This window comes from Bos grunniens, chromosome 12 (genome assembly GCF_055505025.1).
Source record: "Bos grunniens cultivar Pamir isolate PY7600 chromosome 12, Bosgru_T2T1.0, whole genome shotgun sequence".
Classification (NCBI taxonomy): Eukaryota; Metazoa; Chordata; class Mammalia; order Artiodactyla; family Bovidae; genus Bos; species Bos grunniens.
Genome location: NC_141176.1, coordinates 72,311,881 through 72,327,604, shown reverse-complemented (window position 1 = coordinate 72,327,604; position 15,724 = coordinate 72,311,881). Strand labels below are relative to the sequence as shown.

General features: G+C 39.4%; 1 protein-coding gene across 3 annotated transcripts in view; it reads right to left on the bottom strand.

The window, feature by feature from the left end:
- The window catches only part of LOC147361883 (ATP-binding cassette sub-family C member 4-like), a 228,636-nt gene that overhangs the window by 76,740 nt on the left and 136,172 nt on the right, over nucleotides 1–15,724 (bottom strand). For 2 of the 3 annotated variants that reach the window (XM_086328629.1, XM_086328630.1), the window contains 2 exons: nucleotides 7,822–7,994; nucleotides 7,273–7,378 (listed from right to left, as the gene is read on the bottom strand). The exons of the other annotated variant lie outside the window; for it this stretch is intronic. In XM_086328629.1, the coding sequence (XP_086184755.1) occupies nucleotides 7,273–7,378; nucleotides 7,822–7,994 (279 nt within the window). The remainder of the gene's footprint in view (nucleotides 1–7,272; nucleotides 7,379–7,821; nucleotides 7,995–15,724) is intronic. 3 annotated transcript variants of the gene reach the window in all.

The window sequence follows — 15,724 nt, the reverse complement described above, 5'->3', positions numbered from 1 at the left end:
TTTCCAGTGGTCATGTATGGATGTGAGAGTTGGACTGTGAAGAAAGCTGATCACCGAAAAATTGATGCTTTAGAACTGTGGTGTTGGAGAAGACTCTTGAGAGTCCCTTGGACTGCAAGGCCATGCAACCAGTCCATCCCAAAGGAGATCAGTCCTGGGTGTTCATTGGAAGGACTGATGCTAAAGCTGAAACTCCAATACTTTGGCCACTTCATGCAAAGAGTTGATTCATTGGAAAAGACTCTGATGCTGGGAGGGACTGGGGGCAGGAGAAGGGGATGACAGAGGATGAGATGGCTGGATGGCATCACCAACTCTATGCACATGAGTTTGGGTAAACTCTGGGAGTTGGTGATGGACTGGGAGGCCTGGCATGCTGCAATTCATGGGGTTGCAAAGAGTTGGACATGACTGAGCAGCTGAACTGAACTGAATTATTAAACAATTAATAGTTCTAATTTTATCCAAATAATATTATAGCACTATACAACTGTTAATTTCTGGTGGTGCATATTTTGTAATCTTCCCTTTATGAGATTTTAAAAAAAATTTCCTATTTCTACCTTGCACATGTATTGCTTTTTTGTAACAAAAATATATTTTTATGAGTTAGGCTCTTCATTTTAAAAAACAGAATAAAAGAAAATATCCATCTATTTTTGTGCAGAAGCATTCATCAGTGCAACAATATGTAATTATTACACCTTAAGGACATGCAGTGACAGGACTGTTGGTTATGCCCTTCGTCAGCATCTGTCACTTCCCCAAGCCCCTCCCACAGGCTGGCAGCCTGCCCTACGAATCATCAGGCTTTGCAGCAGATTGACTTGTCTTTATGTCCTTAAAGCTTTCAGAACAGACAATCACTTGCTTTCTGGAAAGGAACTGGTACAGGCATCCCTCAGAGCTATTGTGGGTTCAGTTTCAGAACACCAGAATACACTGAATATTGCAGTGAGTCATGTGAATTTTCTGGTTTTCCAGGGCATATAGAAGTTACGTTTACAGTATACTATACCCAAGCACGGAGAAGGCAATGGCACTCCACTCCAGTACTCTTGCCTGGAAAATCCCATGGACAAAGGAGCCTGTTGTGCTGCAGTCCATGGGGTCGCTAGGAGTTGGAAAAGACTGAGCGACTTCACTTTCACTTTTCACTTTCACGCATTGGAGAAGGAAATGGCAACCCACTCCAGTGTTCTTGCTGGAGAATCCCAGGGACGGGGGAGCCTGGTGGACTGCCATCTATGGGGTCGCACAGAGTCGAACAAGATTGAAGTGACTTTAGTAGTAGTAGTAGTAGTAGTATACCCAAGCAAAAAAAGGAGAAAAGGAAAGATATAAACATCTAAATGCAGAGTTCCAAAGAATAGCAAGAAGAGATAAGAAAGCCTTCTTCAGCGATCAATAAAAAGAAATAGAGGAAGACAACAGAATGGGAAAGACTAAGGATCTCTTCAAGAAAATCAGAGATACCAAAGGAATATTTCATGCAAAGATGGGCTTGATAAAGGACAGAAATGGTATGGACCTAACAGAAGCAGAAGATATTAAGACAAGATGGCAAGAATACACAGAAGACAGTACAAAAAAGATCTTCATGACCCAGATAATCACAATGGTGTGATCACTCCTAGAGCCAGACATCCTGGAATGTGAAGTCAAGTGGGCCTTAGAAAGCATCACTACGAACAAAGCTAGTGGAGGTGATGGAATTCCAGTTGAACTATTTCAAAACCTGAAAGATGATGCTGTGAAAGTGCTGCACTCAATATGCCAGCACATTTGGAAAACTCAGCAGTGGCCACAGTACTGGAAAATGTCAGTTTTCATTTGAATTCCAAAGAAAGGCAATGCCAAAGAATGCTCAAACTACCGCACAATTGCACTCATCTCACACACTAGTAAAGTAATGCTCAAAATTCTCCAAGCCAGGCTTCAGCAGTATGTGAACCTGAAGTTCCTGATGTTCAAGCTGGTTTTAGAAAAGGCAGAGGAACCAGAGATCAAATTGCCAACATCTGCTGGATCATGGAAAAAGCAAGACAGTTCCAGAAAAACATCTATTTCTGCTTTATTGACTATGCCAAAGCCTTTGACTGTGTGGATCACAATAAACTTTGGAAAATTCTGGAAGAGATGGGAATACCAGACCACCTGATCTGCCTCTTGAGAAATTTGTATGCAGGTCAGGAAGCAACAGTTAGAACTGGACATGGACCAACAGACTGGTTCCAAATAGGAAAAGGGGTACGTCAAGGCTGTATATTGTCACCCTATTTATTTAACTTATATGCAGAGTACATCATGAGAAACCCTTGACTGGAAGAAACACAAGCTGGAATCAAGATTGTCGGGAGAAATATCAATAACCTCAGATATGCAGATGACACCACCCTTATGGCAGAAAGTGAAGAGGAACTAAAAAGCCTCTTTTTAGTGAAAGTGAAAGAGGAGATTGAAAAAGCTGGCTTAAAGCTCAACATTCAGAAAACGAAGATCATGGCATCCGGTCCCATCACTTCATAGGAAATGGATGGGGAAACAGTGGAAACAGTGTCAGACTTTATTTTTCTGGGCTCCAAAATCACTGCAGATGGTGACTGCAGCCATGAAATTAAAAGACGCTTACTCCTTGGAAGGAAAGTTATGACCAACCTAGATAGCATATTCAAAAGCAGAGACATTACTTTGCCAACAAAGATTCGTCTAGTCAAGGCTATGGTTTATCCTGTGGTCATGTATGGATGTGAGAGTTGGACTGTGAAGAAGGCTGAGCACTTAAGAATTGATGCTTTTGAACTGTGGTGTTGCAGAAGACTCTTGAGAGTCCCTTGGACTGCAAGGAGATCCACCAGTCCATTCTGAAGGAGATCAGCCCTGGGATTTCTTTGGAAGGAATGATGCTAAAGCTGAAACTCCAGTACTTTGGCCACCTCATTCGAAGAGTTGACTCTTTAGAAAAGACTCTGATGCTGGGAGGGATTGGGGGCAAGAGGATAAGGGGACGACAGAGGATGAGATGGCTGGATGGCATCACTGACTCCATGGACGTGAGTCTCAGTGAACTCGGGAGTTGGTGATAGACAGAGGCCTGGCGTGCTGGGATTCATGGGGTCCCAAAGAGTCGGACACGACTGAGTGACTGATCTGTTCTCTGATACCCAAGCATGCATGTAATAGCATTATGTCTGAAAAAAAAACTATGTACAGAACTTAACTTAAAAATAAGGCTTTGCTAAAAAGTATTAACAATCATCAGAGACTTCAGTAAATCACAGTAGTAATATTATCAAAGTACTGATATTATCAAAGATCATTGATGTTACAGATCATCAAAGCAACTACAATGATAGGGAAAATGTCTGATATATTGTGAGAATTACCAAAAGGTGACACAGAGACATGGAATAAGCAGATGCTGATGGGAAAATGGTGCCTATAGACTTACTCAATGCAGGTTTATGACAAGCTCTCAATTTGTACAAAATGCAGTATCTGGGAAGCACAATAAAACAAGGTTTGCCTATAGTTCTAAAACAAGCAATAAAAATAAGATTGCCTCAAAAATTAAAGGTTTGAGAAAGAACATTATTTGTGATGTTTTTGCTACATTGAAAGCCAACTGGTAATTAGAAACTCTAGAAAAATATACAAGCTTTATACCTGGGGTGAATGGAGCACAGAGGACAATCCCCAACCCTGAAGCTGGTGGATGCCTGTCTCTTGGTGCCCTGAGGTCTAATCCTGTTATTCCTATCAGAGGAGTCAGCAACCACAACCAGCTCAGACTGAGATGTAAACACAGGGCCAAGCTTACATCTCCTGGTTGGACCTCCCCATGACATCACTCCTCAACCAGGAAACCTTACACTGAAGGTTTCTCAACACAGGAGTGAGAAGAGCAGCTCCACAGTGAAGGGTAAAATCCTTTCTGGAAACAAGGTCATTCATCACAAAGATGACAGGCTCCAAAGAGAACCCTTGCATTTCCCTTCTCCCTCTGTCTTCCCCCATTCACCCAGATGCTCAGTCTCTGTACCCAGAAACCAGCATCAACTTCTCTCTCTGCCCTCAGATCCCATGTTCAATCCATCACACAGTCCCCTTGGCCCCACTTCCTTATCTAGCCCAGGTCCCACCATCTCACCATTTCCACTGCAAGCACCTTAGACTAAGCCAACAGTCTAGAGAGGGCACATTATAAGAGAGTGAAGATTGAATTTGGAGAACTGAAAGACCATCAGTGCGGTTTTGTCTGTAAAGGAAGAAGGGAGAACAGAGTGAGACAAAACTAGAAAGTTGGGGAGGGACGGGCAGTGCACTGCTTCATGAAACTACTTTAAATATTTGTTCATAGACATTGACCAAGAGAGAAAAAATTTGAGGTTATAGAAATTTATAACATCCTTATCAGGAGATATTGGTAAGTAAAAGATGCTTGTTCCTTGGAATAAAAGTTATGATAAACCTAGACAGTATATTAAAAAGTAGAGAGATGTGCTTTGCTGACAAAGGCCCATATAGTCAAAGCTATGAATTTTCTAGAAGTCATGTTTGGATATGTGAGTTGGACCATAAAGAACCTGAGTGCCAGCCTAAGAATTGATTCTTTTGAACTGTGGTGCTGGAGAAGACTCTTGAGAATTCCCTGGACTGCAGGAGATCAAACCAGTCAATCCCAAAGGAAATCAATCCTGAATATTCACTGGAAGGACTGATGCTGCAGCTGAAGCCCCAATACTTTGGCCACCTGATGTGAAGAGCCAACTCACTGACAAAGACCCTGATGATGGGAAAGATTGAGGGCAGGAGGAGAAGCGGATGACAAAAGGTAAGATTGTTGGATGGGATTGCAGACTCAATGGACATGAGTTTGAGTGAGGTCTGGGAGATAGCAAAGGACAGGGAAGCCTGGCATGCTCAGTCCATGGAGGTGCAAACAGCTGGACATGACTGAACAACAAATCAGTAAGTAAAGCATTTAAAAAATGAACGTATTTTGATAATAGCAACAAAGCTGACTGGTTCAGAGGATATAGATGTTCACATCTGCAGATCAGGTGCTGAGTGATAACACCTTAGGACTGACCAGGCGACATGTCCTCCAAATTCTGTCCTTCTTCAGTTTCCCTAACCAACCACACATTTCAACTAACAGTATTTCTAAGAATTAGATGATAAAAGGAATCTGCTACCATGAATTTCATCAATGCTATAATACCAAAAATGAAAAATAAATCTTCAGGGTACATTTAGGAGCAAAGAATTTAATTGAAGAGACCCTTAACTGAGCTGGAGATCAAGCCACCTTTCTGCTGCTATGTCTAAAGCCCGACAAAGGGCTTGAAATAGATACATTTCACAGCATCATTCATTTATTATGGAAACATGGTATGTTGGAGGACAGTCTTTGAAATACAATGTTGAGAGGTAAGAACAATAAAGTGACAGGTAAAAACTAGAAATAAAAGGTTACTTTCCCAATTAGCATTCAAGAACATAAAATGAAGGACTAAGGATGCCTGACACAAAACATTTCTAGAAATTAAGAGTCACTGTTGGGCAGTCTTGAATGCCACCCCATCTCTCATGAAAGTCTGCAGGTAGAGCTCACTTCCTACTCTGATGTCTAGACCAGGTAACCAGACACACTGCTTAGAGACTAGAGCATCCCTTTGGTTGGGGATACCCCACTCCTGTCGTCTGCCTCCCCAGAGCTCGCTCTTGTGCACGTCCAGCTTGGGGAGTGAGGCTACAGGCACTGCCTCAATGCTGACAGCCTGGTATCTACTCAATGCCCTACTGATGATCCCATCTAACAATGCATGTGAAATAGGCAGGAGGTGATATTCCAGAAGCTGCCCAAGAAGTCAAAATAGATGGTACTATGTGGATATTACTGACCAGTCATTAGTGATTATTACCTGTTTTGCATAGTCCATCAAAATATATTAAAGTTTTGCCATTCCTCCAATTAAATAAATGTATATTTAAAAAATAAATTATTAAAAAAATACCTTAAAGTATCTTGCATACATTGAGATTATTTGCTGCCAAAGATTTTCCTTTGAGGAATGCTTTTCTTATTTTATAAAGCCACATCCTATTTATCATTTATTGAAACTAAGCAAGCAACAGAGGGAAAGGACAAAGAAAGAGATAAAACAGAAAATAAAAGTAATAGATGGAGGAAGGAAAAAAAGCAAAGGAAGGAAATATTAAATAAATAAGGAAGAAAGAGCCAACCAAACCTGGAAGGAAGATACTAGGCAGATAACCAGAGACCAAAGCCTGGAGCCTGCTGTGTGTGCAGAACAGAGCTATTGTGTAAGAGACTCTCTGGTTGTTTATTTAGTCTCCCATCCCTGATTTGCCTTTCTTTCCAAACTCCCATCTGTGATGCAGAAGGTGGGTCTCTGCAAGTCACTGCAACAGTTCAGAGACCCTTTTGCCAGGTGGCTTTTGTTAGGTTGCCAATAGGGGGCACTAGAGGGATACTGAAGGTGGGAAACACAGCTAATGTTCTACCTGATTCTGCTACTAGCATCACCTCAGCACTGGGACCTGACTCCAGCTCCCAGCTATTAGCACCTGGAGAACCAGCCCCATCCTGCCCCTTCACAAATATGACCAGCAACCGGGCAGTGACCTCTCCTCAGAGGTCCAAGCATCAATTCTTTAGGGCCTCTCTTCTGAATTCTCAGGTCTGGAGATCTGTCCTAGGATATGGCAGCTGCTTTCTAAAATCATTACCCCAGTGTTCAGTTTTTCTAGCCCTCTAATCCCTATGTAATACATTTCTTATATGAAATCCTTTCAGTTAAAGTACTGTTTTTCTCACTAGGCCATTTCTTCTCATGGACTCCTGAGAAATTCTACAACTTTAGCCATCAATCTCCTGGCAGTCTAAATTAGAGTCTATTTTTTGATAAGGGACTCCAACAATGCTTAAACAACTATGACACAGTGAAAATGACTGTGTTCTACCCCACTAAAATATGGAGCTATAACTTGAGTTTGGAATATTTTAATGGTTGGCCATCATAAAAACATGACAATTCAAATAAACTTTTATTATGAAAATATAAGATTATTTGATATATTATTTAATAGTGCATTCTAAAAGTATATTTAAGTACTTGAGTAATTTTCAGGAATGAGAGAAGAAACTAACAGAAAAATTAATGCAGGTTCCTATCAAATTTTACAAGGAAAGATACATTGAAAATTGAACATAAATGGAAACAGCTAAAATGGTGAGGGACTTACCATTATCCTTTCACAGTCAATAATGGTGCTCAACCTGTGTGCAATGGTCAGCACAGTGCACTGGGCAAATTTCTCATGAATTTTGTTTTGTATTAACTCATCAGTTCTAGAAACAAAGAAGTTGATTTAGTTCAGTAAAGACAGGAAAAGCAGACTTAAGACTTAAAAATAGCCTATGATATTTTTACAATGGTTTTAAAACTCAATATTTTAACATATAGTCTTGCTCCTAAAAAACTAAGTATAAAAAGTCTCCTTAGAAACTTACTATTTTTCATAAAATGATGGAAAATTAGTCTTCCCTCAAAATTGCTTGAAACTATCAGGAGCTGGATTTAGGAATTCAGCTTTTTTAGGGTGCCTTATAACAACATTAACACCATATAACATGTCTTGTTTTTTTTCCTTTGTTTTCTGGAATTAATATTATCAACAGATTTCCATGAGGCCAAGAGAGCACTCTGAAACATTTATTAAGATTCACTAAATGTTTTCCATTTACCATATTTACAAGTCAGATTCAAGATTTCCTGGGGCTCAGCTCCATACCGTGGATCCACGTATGATGTGGCTTTGTCAAGAATCAATATCTGATTCTTCCTGAGAAGAGCCCTAGCAAGGCACACCAGTTGTTTCTGACCAGCACTCAAGTTCAGTCCAGATTCTGCTAATTCAGTATTCATTTTAGCAGGAAGACCTTCGATGGATTCTTTGAGTTGTACCTGTGGATAGAGAAAGAATGACATTTTTCTAAGCAAACTGTTCCTGAAGTAGACAAGCCTCTTAGACATTAGAGCTTTGACATTCTCAGGACTTCTTATGTATCTTACATATACAGCCAGGTGATGGGGAGAGCTCCTTCCAATGAGTGTTCACTGAGTAAGATGGTGGAGTCAACTCAAGACAGAAAGATCTCAGTGTCTCCCATTCCCACCACAGGACATCCACCAGAAACCCCACCTAGGGGTTAGTTAAGGAAGTCTCTCAAAAAGTGAAGCTATTTCTTCCAATGTGATTTAAACAGAAAAGTTAAAAGGATCTTTATGGTTGAGTCAAGTTTCCAAAAGTACATTTTGCATAGGAGTTGGTATACTAGAGAAAAACTTTCAGTAATTTTAAGAAAATCTGATTCTCTGAAGATATAAACTCATTGGCCCTTAACTATTTTCTAAAGTTCAATATATGCAAGTTCAAGCAATGGCAAACTGCTCCTTCTACATTAGTAATCCTGGAGCCCATTCTGATCTTGATTTTTTTCCAAGTTTATTCCTGCAAATAGTGGACCAACCAAGTGCATTGTCTTCAGTGTCATAAATGCATTGTAATGAATGAAAACACATAAAAAATAAAACACAACATCTTATTTCCCCCAGCATATGGATACAGGTTATTGTCGTCCAGTTGCTGAGTCGTGCCCAATATTTTGCAACCCCATGGACAGCAGCACACCAGTGTTCCCAGTCCTTCAATATTCCTTGGAGTTTGCTCAAACTCAGGTCCATTAAGTCAGTGATGCCATTCAACCATCTTGTCCTCCTTTGTACCCTTCTCCACCTGATTCCATCTTTCCCAGCATCAGGGTGTTTTCCAATGAATCATCTCTTCACATCAGGCGGCCAAAGTATTGGAGCTTCAGCTTCATCATCAGTCCTTCCAAGGAAAATTCAGAGTTGATTTCCTTTAGGATTGACTGGTTTGATCTCCTTGCTGTCCAAGGGATTCTCAACAATCTTCTCCAGAGCCACAGTTCAAAAGCATCAGTTCTTCAGCACTCAGCCTTCTTTATGGTCCAACTGTCACACTGGTACATAACTACTAGGAAGACCATAGGTTTGACTAATTGGACTTTGTTGGCAAAGTGATGTCTCTGCTTTTTAATATTCTGTCTAGGTTTGTTATAGCTCTTCTTCCCAGGAGCAAGCATCTTTAAATTTCATGGCTGCAGTCACCATCTGCAGTGATTTTGGAAATAAAGTCTGTCATTGTTTCCCCTGTTTCCCCATCTACTGCAATCAAGTGATGAGACAGGATGCCATGATCTTAGTTTCTTGAATGTTGAGTTTTAAGCCAGCTTTTTCACACTCCTTTTTCACTTTTGTCAAGAGGATTTTTAGTTCCTCTTCACTTTCTACGATTAGAGTGGTGTCAGATGCATATTTGATGTTATTGATATTTCTCCCAGAAATCTTGATGCCAGCTTGTGCTTCATCCATCCCAGCATTTCACATAATGTACTCTGCATATAAGTCAAATAAGCAAGGTGACGATATATAGCCTTGATGTACTCCTTTCCCAATTTGGAACCAGTCCAAATTGTTGCTTTGGAACCAGGTGTTCCATGTCCGGTTCCAACTGTTGCTTCTTGACCTGCATACAGGTTTTGCAGGAGGCAAGTAAGGTGGTTGGTATTCCTATCTCTTTAAGAATTTTCCACATTTGTTGTGATCCACACAGTCAAAGACTTTAGTCAATGAAGCAGATGTTTTTCTGGAGTTCTGCTGCTTTTTCGATGATCCAATGGATGCTGGCAATTTGATCTCCAGTTCCTCTGGCTTTTCTAAAACCAGTTTGTACATTTGGAAGTTCTTGATTCATGTACTATTGAAGCCTAGCATGAAGGATATTGAGTATTACCTTGCTAGCATGTGAAATGAGTGCAACTGTGTGGTAATTTGAACATTCTTTTGCACTGCCCTTCTTTGAGATGGGAATGAAGACTGACCTTTTCCAGTCCTGTGGCCACTGCTGAGTCTTCCAAATTTGCTGGCATATTGAGTGCAGCACTTTCACAGCATCATCTTTTAGTATTTGAAATAGATCAGCTGGAATTCTGTCACCTCCCCTAGCTTTCTTCATCATTATGCTTTCTAAGGCCCACTTGACTTCACATTCCAGGATGTCTGTCTCTAAGTGAGTGATCACACCATTTGGGTCATTAAGATCTTTTTTTTTTTTTTATAGTTTTTCCATGTATTCTTTCCACCGCTTCTTAATATATTCTGCTTCTGTTAGGTCCATACAGTTTCTGTCCTTTATTGTGCCTATCCTTGCAGGAAACGTTCTCTTGATATTGCTAATTTTCTTGAAGAGATCTCTCGTCTTTCCCTTTCTATTGTTTTCCTCTATTTCTTTGCACTGATCACTTAGGAAGGCTTTCTTATCTCTGTGCTATTCTTTGGAACTCTGCATTGCGACGGGTATATCTTTCCTTTGCTCCTTTGCCTTTAGCTTCTTTTCTTTTCTCAACTATTTGTAAGGCCTTCTCAGACAAACATTTTGCTTTCTTGCATTTCTTTTTCTTGGGGATGGTTTTGTTCACCACCTCCTGTAGAGTGTTACAAACCTCTGTCCATAGATCTTCAGGCACTCTATCAGAACTAATCCCTTGAATCTACTTGTCACTTCCATTGTATAATTTGTAAGGGATTTATTTTAGGTCATATCAGAATTGCCTTGTGGTTTTCCCAACTTTCTTCAATTTAAGCCTGAGTTTTGCAATAAGGAGTTCATGACTGAGTCATAGTCAGTTCCTCGTCTTGTTTTTGCTGACTGTATAGAGTTTTTCCATGTTTGGCTGCAAAGAATATAATCAGTCTGATTTTGGTATTGACCATCAGGTGATGTCCATGTGTAGAGTTGTCTCTTGTGTTGTTGGAAGAGGGTGTTTGCTATGACCAGTGTGTTCTCTTGGCAAAACACTTGTTAGCTTTGCCCTGCTTCATTTTGTACTCCAAGGCCAAACTTGCCTTTTATTCCAGGTATCTCTTGACCTCCTATTTTCGCATTTCAGTTCCCTATGATTAAGTAGATATCATTTTTGGTTTTAGTTCTAGAAAGTCTTCTAGCTCTTCATTGAACTGTTCAACTTCAGCTGTTTTGGCATTAGTGATTGGGGCATAGACTTGGATTACTGTGATACTGAATGGTTTCCCTTGGAAATGAACTGAGATCATTCTGTCACTTTTGAGATTACACCAAAGTACTGCATTTTAGACTCTTTTGTTGACTTTTTTTTTTTTTTTTTTGCAGCCAAACAAAAATAAATTGAAGAATTGAAGCCAGGAAGCCTGGGCATAAGTCTTGCCTGGCTGTGCCAACTGGGCAAGTTCCTGAAGCTACTCTATCTTATCTTCCTAAACTCTAAGTAAGACTATAATATCATACTTATAAAGGTGTGTCAGTACATGTAGAATTTGTAACAGATCAATAGATATTGCCCATTATCATTAATGCCATCAGCTAGCCTCTCCTCAAGTTCTGCTTCACTTTTCTCCTTTGCATGTATCAGCACTACGATTTCATTACATATGCATTGGCTTGCTTTTCAACTTCTCCAGGAGAATTTAAGCTCCAAAAGGACAGAATTTTGTCTCTTGATGACTGTGATAGCCCCAGAATCTGCAGCACTGCCTGACAAGCTTTCAGTAGATATCTGCTGGCTGGATGAAGGTGGGCTTCCCTGGTGGCTCAGTGGTAAAGAAGTCACCTGCCAAGCAGGAGACTTGGGTTCGATCCTGGGTGACATCCCTGGCTAAGGAAATCGCAACCCACTCCAGTATACTTGACTGAGAAATCCCATGGACAGAGGAGCATGGCAGGCTACAGTTCATGGGGTTGCAGAAGAGTCAGAAGCGACAAACAGCAATAACATGAATGAAGGCATAAGTGACTCTATTTGCGTGACATACCCGTTCCTGTAAATTAGAAACTAAATTCATATGGATAAATAATTTATATATAAAACTGTTTTCTTATTAAGTATAATTGTAAAAGGGATATATTCTAATAACAATTAACTGGCTTTAAGATACATCACACTTTAAACAAAGGAAAGCACTGAAAAAGTTATAATTTAAGGAAAATAGAACAAACAACTACTATTCAAAACTATACATCTCAGTATAGAATACTTCAGATTGTTTTTTAGCTTGAGAAAATAATAGAATACAGCAAAACTGAAAAATAATACACTGGACTCATAAAGCACCCTGTCTCCATCATCACTGTGTGCACTCTGTGTAGTAGGTGCTGACACCCCTCACAGGAGGGGAACACTGATGTCAAGTGGTTTCCAAATTTTGTGGAACTTACTTACTTTTCAAAAAGAAAATCTGATGTGGGCCAGAAAGAGACAATGAAATGCAATCAACATATGGGGAAGAGCTTTTACTAGAGCAGAGCCAGCAGTAAAGGAAGTTCACCTAATACAAGGCCCAGGGAAATGGACACGTGACCTGTCTCCACCAGGGGGATTGAACCACGTGGTTCCTGATGCACAGGCTGCTTATGCCCAGATTTCTGTATCTTGGTTTCCTGTGTGATGAGACACACTTGTGTCCTAACAGACACACTATCAATGTCAGACATTTAAATGTACGATTTCTTCCCAGTTTGGACACAACATTTTTGTTATTGTTTAGTTGCTAAGTCGTGAACCTTATGGACTGTAGCCCGCCAGGTTCCTCTGTCCATGGGATTTCCCAGGCAAGAATATTGGAGTTGGTCACCATTTCCTCCTCCAGGGAATATTCCCAACTCAGGGATCAATCCCACTTCTCCACTGAAGGCAAACTCTTTATCACTGAGCAACTGGGGAAGCCCCCATACTATATTCTTAATTCCAAATCCCAGTATGTAAGGTATTTTGTTTTTGTTTTTTAACATAAGCAATATATCAGTAATTCATTTCCAAAGTTTTATCTACTGTGATCTTTTAACCTCTGAGTGATAAAGTTCTTCATCCTCAGGCACTACTCACGTTATATTTTTGGAGCTGCCTTTGCTTTTAGCATCCTGATCAGCACTAATTTCTGATGAACTTTCATCAGTTTACAGTAAGTTGGCAAGTTTTCAGTACATGAAAAATGTATTTTCACATATTTTGAAAAATAACCAAGATGAGAAGGGCAGCATCCATAGGACTGTCTTCCTTCTGAATGTCCATCTCTGCCAAGGAAGAAGGAGGAACAGAACTAGAGGACTTAAAAAATTTTTCTAAGCCATCTTTTTCTTTTAATTGAAGTTCATAAAGAGGAAAACATAGTGGTTCCCTCCTACTGATTTTTAGGTTAACTCTGTGAGTTTGGGCTCACATATCCAGTTAGGCATCATTTACAAATTAATAACTAGGGTTTTTGGTTCACTTAAAAACTGACTTCATTGATTTAGTGATACCTCTTGATGAGGGTGAAGAAGGAGAGTGAAAAAGCCAGATTAAAACTCAACATTAAGAAAACTAAGATCATGACATCCAGTCCCATCATTTCATGGCAAATAGAAGGGGGAAAGGTAGAAGCAGTGACAGATTTCCTCTTCTTGGGCTTTAAAGTCAGTGCAGATGGTGACTGTAGCCTTGAAATTAGAAGATGACTGCTTCTTGGCAGGAAAGCTATGACAAAATTAGTGTGTTAAAAAAGCAAAGATATCACATTGTTGACAAAGGTCCATATAATCAAATCTATGGTCTTTCCAGTAGTCATGTACAGATGCAAGAGCTGGACAATAACAGAGCACTGATGAATCAATGCTTTTGAACTGTGCTACTGGAGAACACTACTGAGAGTCCCTTGGAAAACAAGGAGATCAAATTAATAAATCTTAAAGGAAATCAACCCTGAATATTCTTTGGAAGGACTGATGCTGAAGCTGAAGCTTAAGCTTCAATACTTTGGCCACCTGATGCAAACAGTTGACTCATTGGAAAAGACCCTGATGCTGTGAAAGATTAAAGGCAGAAGGAGAAGAGGGAGACAGAGTGAGATGTTTGGATGGCATCATCGATTCAATGGACATGAACTTGGGCAAAATCCAGGAGATGGTGAGGGACAGGGAAGTCTGGCATGCTGTACTCCATGGGGTCACAGTTGGACATGACTTAGCAACTGAATAACTTAGAGTGATAAATCACCCCTTTATTCAGATTCTCTTGGAATTATTTACCACATTTGTATGTTTTTCAATGAAAGATTTGGTAAGTTTTCTTTAAAACAGTCATATGGAATCAATTCCTAGAGAAACATAATGATGGGATGATTTCTTTAAGTGGTATCATCAAAGTTAACAGGGTTAATTCCAGAAGCAATACATGGAAACCATATACTTCACTTCATGAAATAAGCTCACATTTCTTTATTTTTATAGAAAGTCCCAAATGTCATTTAAATAGATCTTAGTATTATCTACCACTTCAGCATTTTTATAATTTAGATTAACATTGTCTCTCTATTCATGAAACAATATGTTCTAAAATTCTAGAGTAATGCTACCCGAAAATCTGTGGGAAAAAATATATCTCAATCTGGGAAACAAATATAAAAATAATTTACCAGTACTTGAGTTATTTTTTTAAGATGTGTCCCAATTTCACCATTAAATTTGTCCTACGAATTCAAGAGTAGTGGATCATCCTATTGTTCTTTACACTTAATGATTAACAGCTCTACACACCTCTTCTCTTGAAGAATTTCACTGTAAAAGACTCATAAACTTAAATGAAATCAGAGGTGCACTGCTTTTCAGGGAGGAGAAGGTGAAGCAATCGACCCAATTTAATAAAACAAAATCCACATGCTGCTGAAAAGCAGGGTGGGTGTATAAAGACTCAGTCGTGACATCCTTCAGAAACCAGAATTTCTGGCTGGAGATGGTCATACTTCCAAATCTGCCTGCTCATAGTCAAGGTGCATATGTATATTACAGATTTCACAGCTTCCCTGAAAGGGTAACAGTAAATGACAAATGCACCAATTCAAAATAACATGAACAATCAGTCTCTCAGATTTGTGTAACAAAAACAAACAAAAAAAGATTAAAGAAATATGCCAATGTCTCTGAAATGAAAAGATCAATCAAATATTTAGTAGTTATTTATGTAGAGTGCTTTCCCTGTGTTTTTCTCTAAGAGTTTTATAGCATCTGGTCTTACATTTAGGTTTTTAATCCATTTTGAGTTTATTTTTGTATACGGTATTCACGAGCATTCTAATTTTATTCTAATTTTATTTTATTCATAGCTGTTCAGTTTTCCCAGCACCACTTACTGAAGAGACCGCCTTTTCTCCATTGTATATTCCTGCCTCCTTTGTCATAGATTAGTTGACCATGGGTGTGTGAGTTCATCTCTGGGCTTTCCATCCTGTTCCATTGATCTGTATTTCGGTTTTTGTGCCAGTGCCATACCAACCTGATTACTCTAGCTCTGTATTGAACTGGCCCAAAAGTTCGTTTAATTTTTTCCATAAAATCTTATGTAACAAACTTTTTTGCCAACTCAATAATATATTCTGAAGTCAGGGAACCTAATTTCTCCAGCTTCATTTTTCTTTCTTAAGACTGCTTTGCCTAACTTGGGGTCTTTGCATTTCCATTAAAACTATAAAAGTTTTGGCTCTAATTCTATGAAAACTGCCATTGGTAGTTTGACAGGAATTGTACTGAATCTGCAAATTCTTTG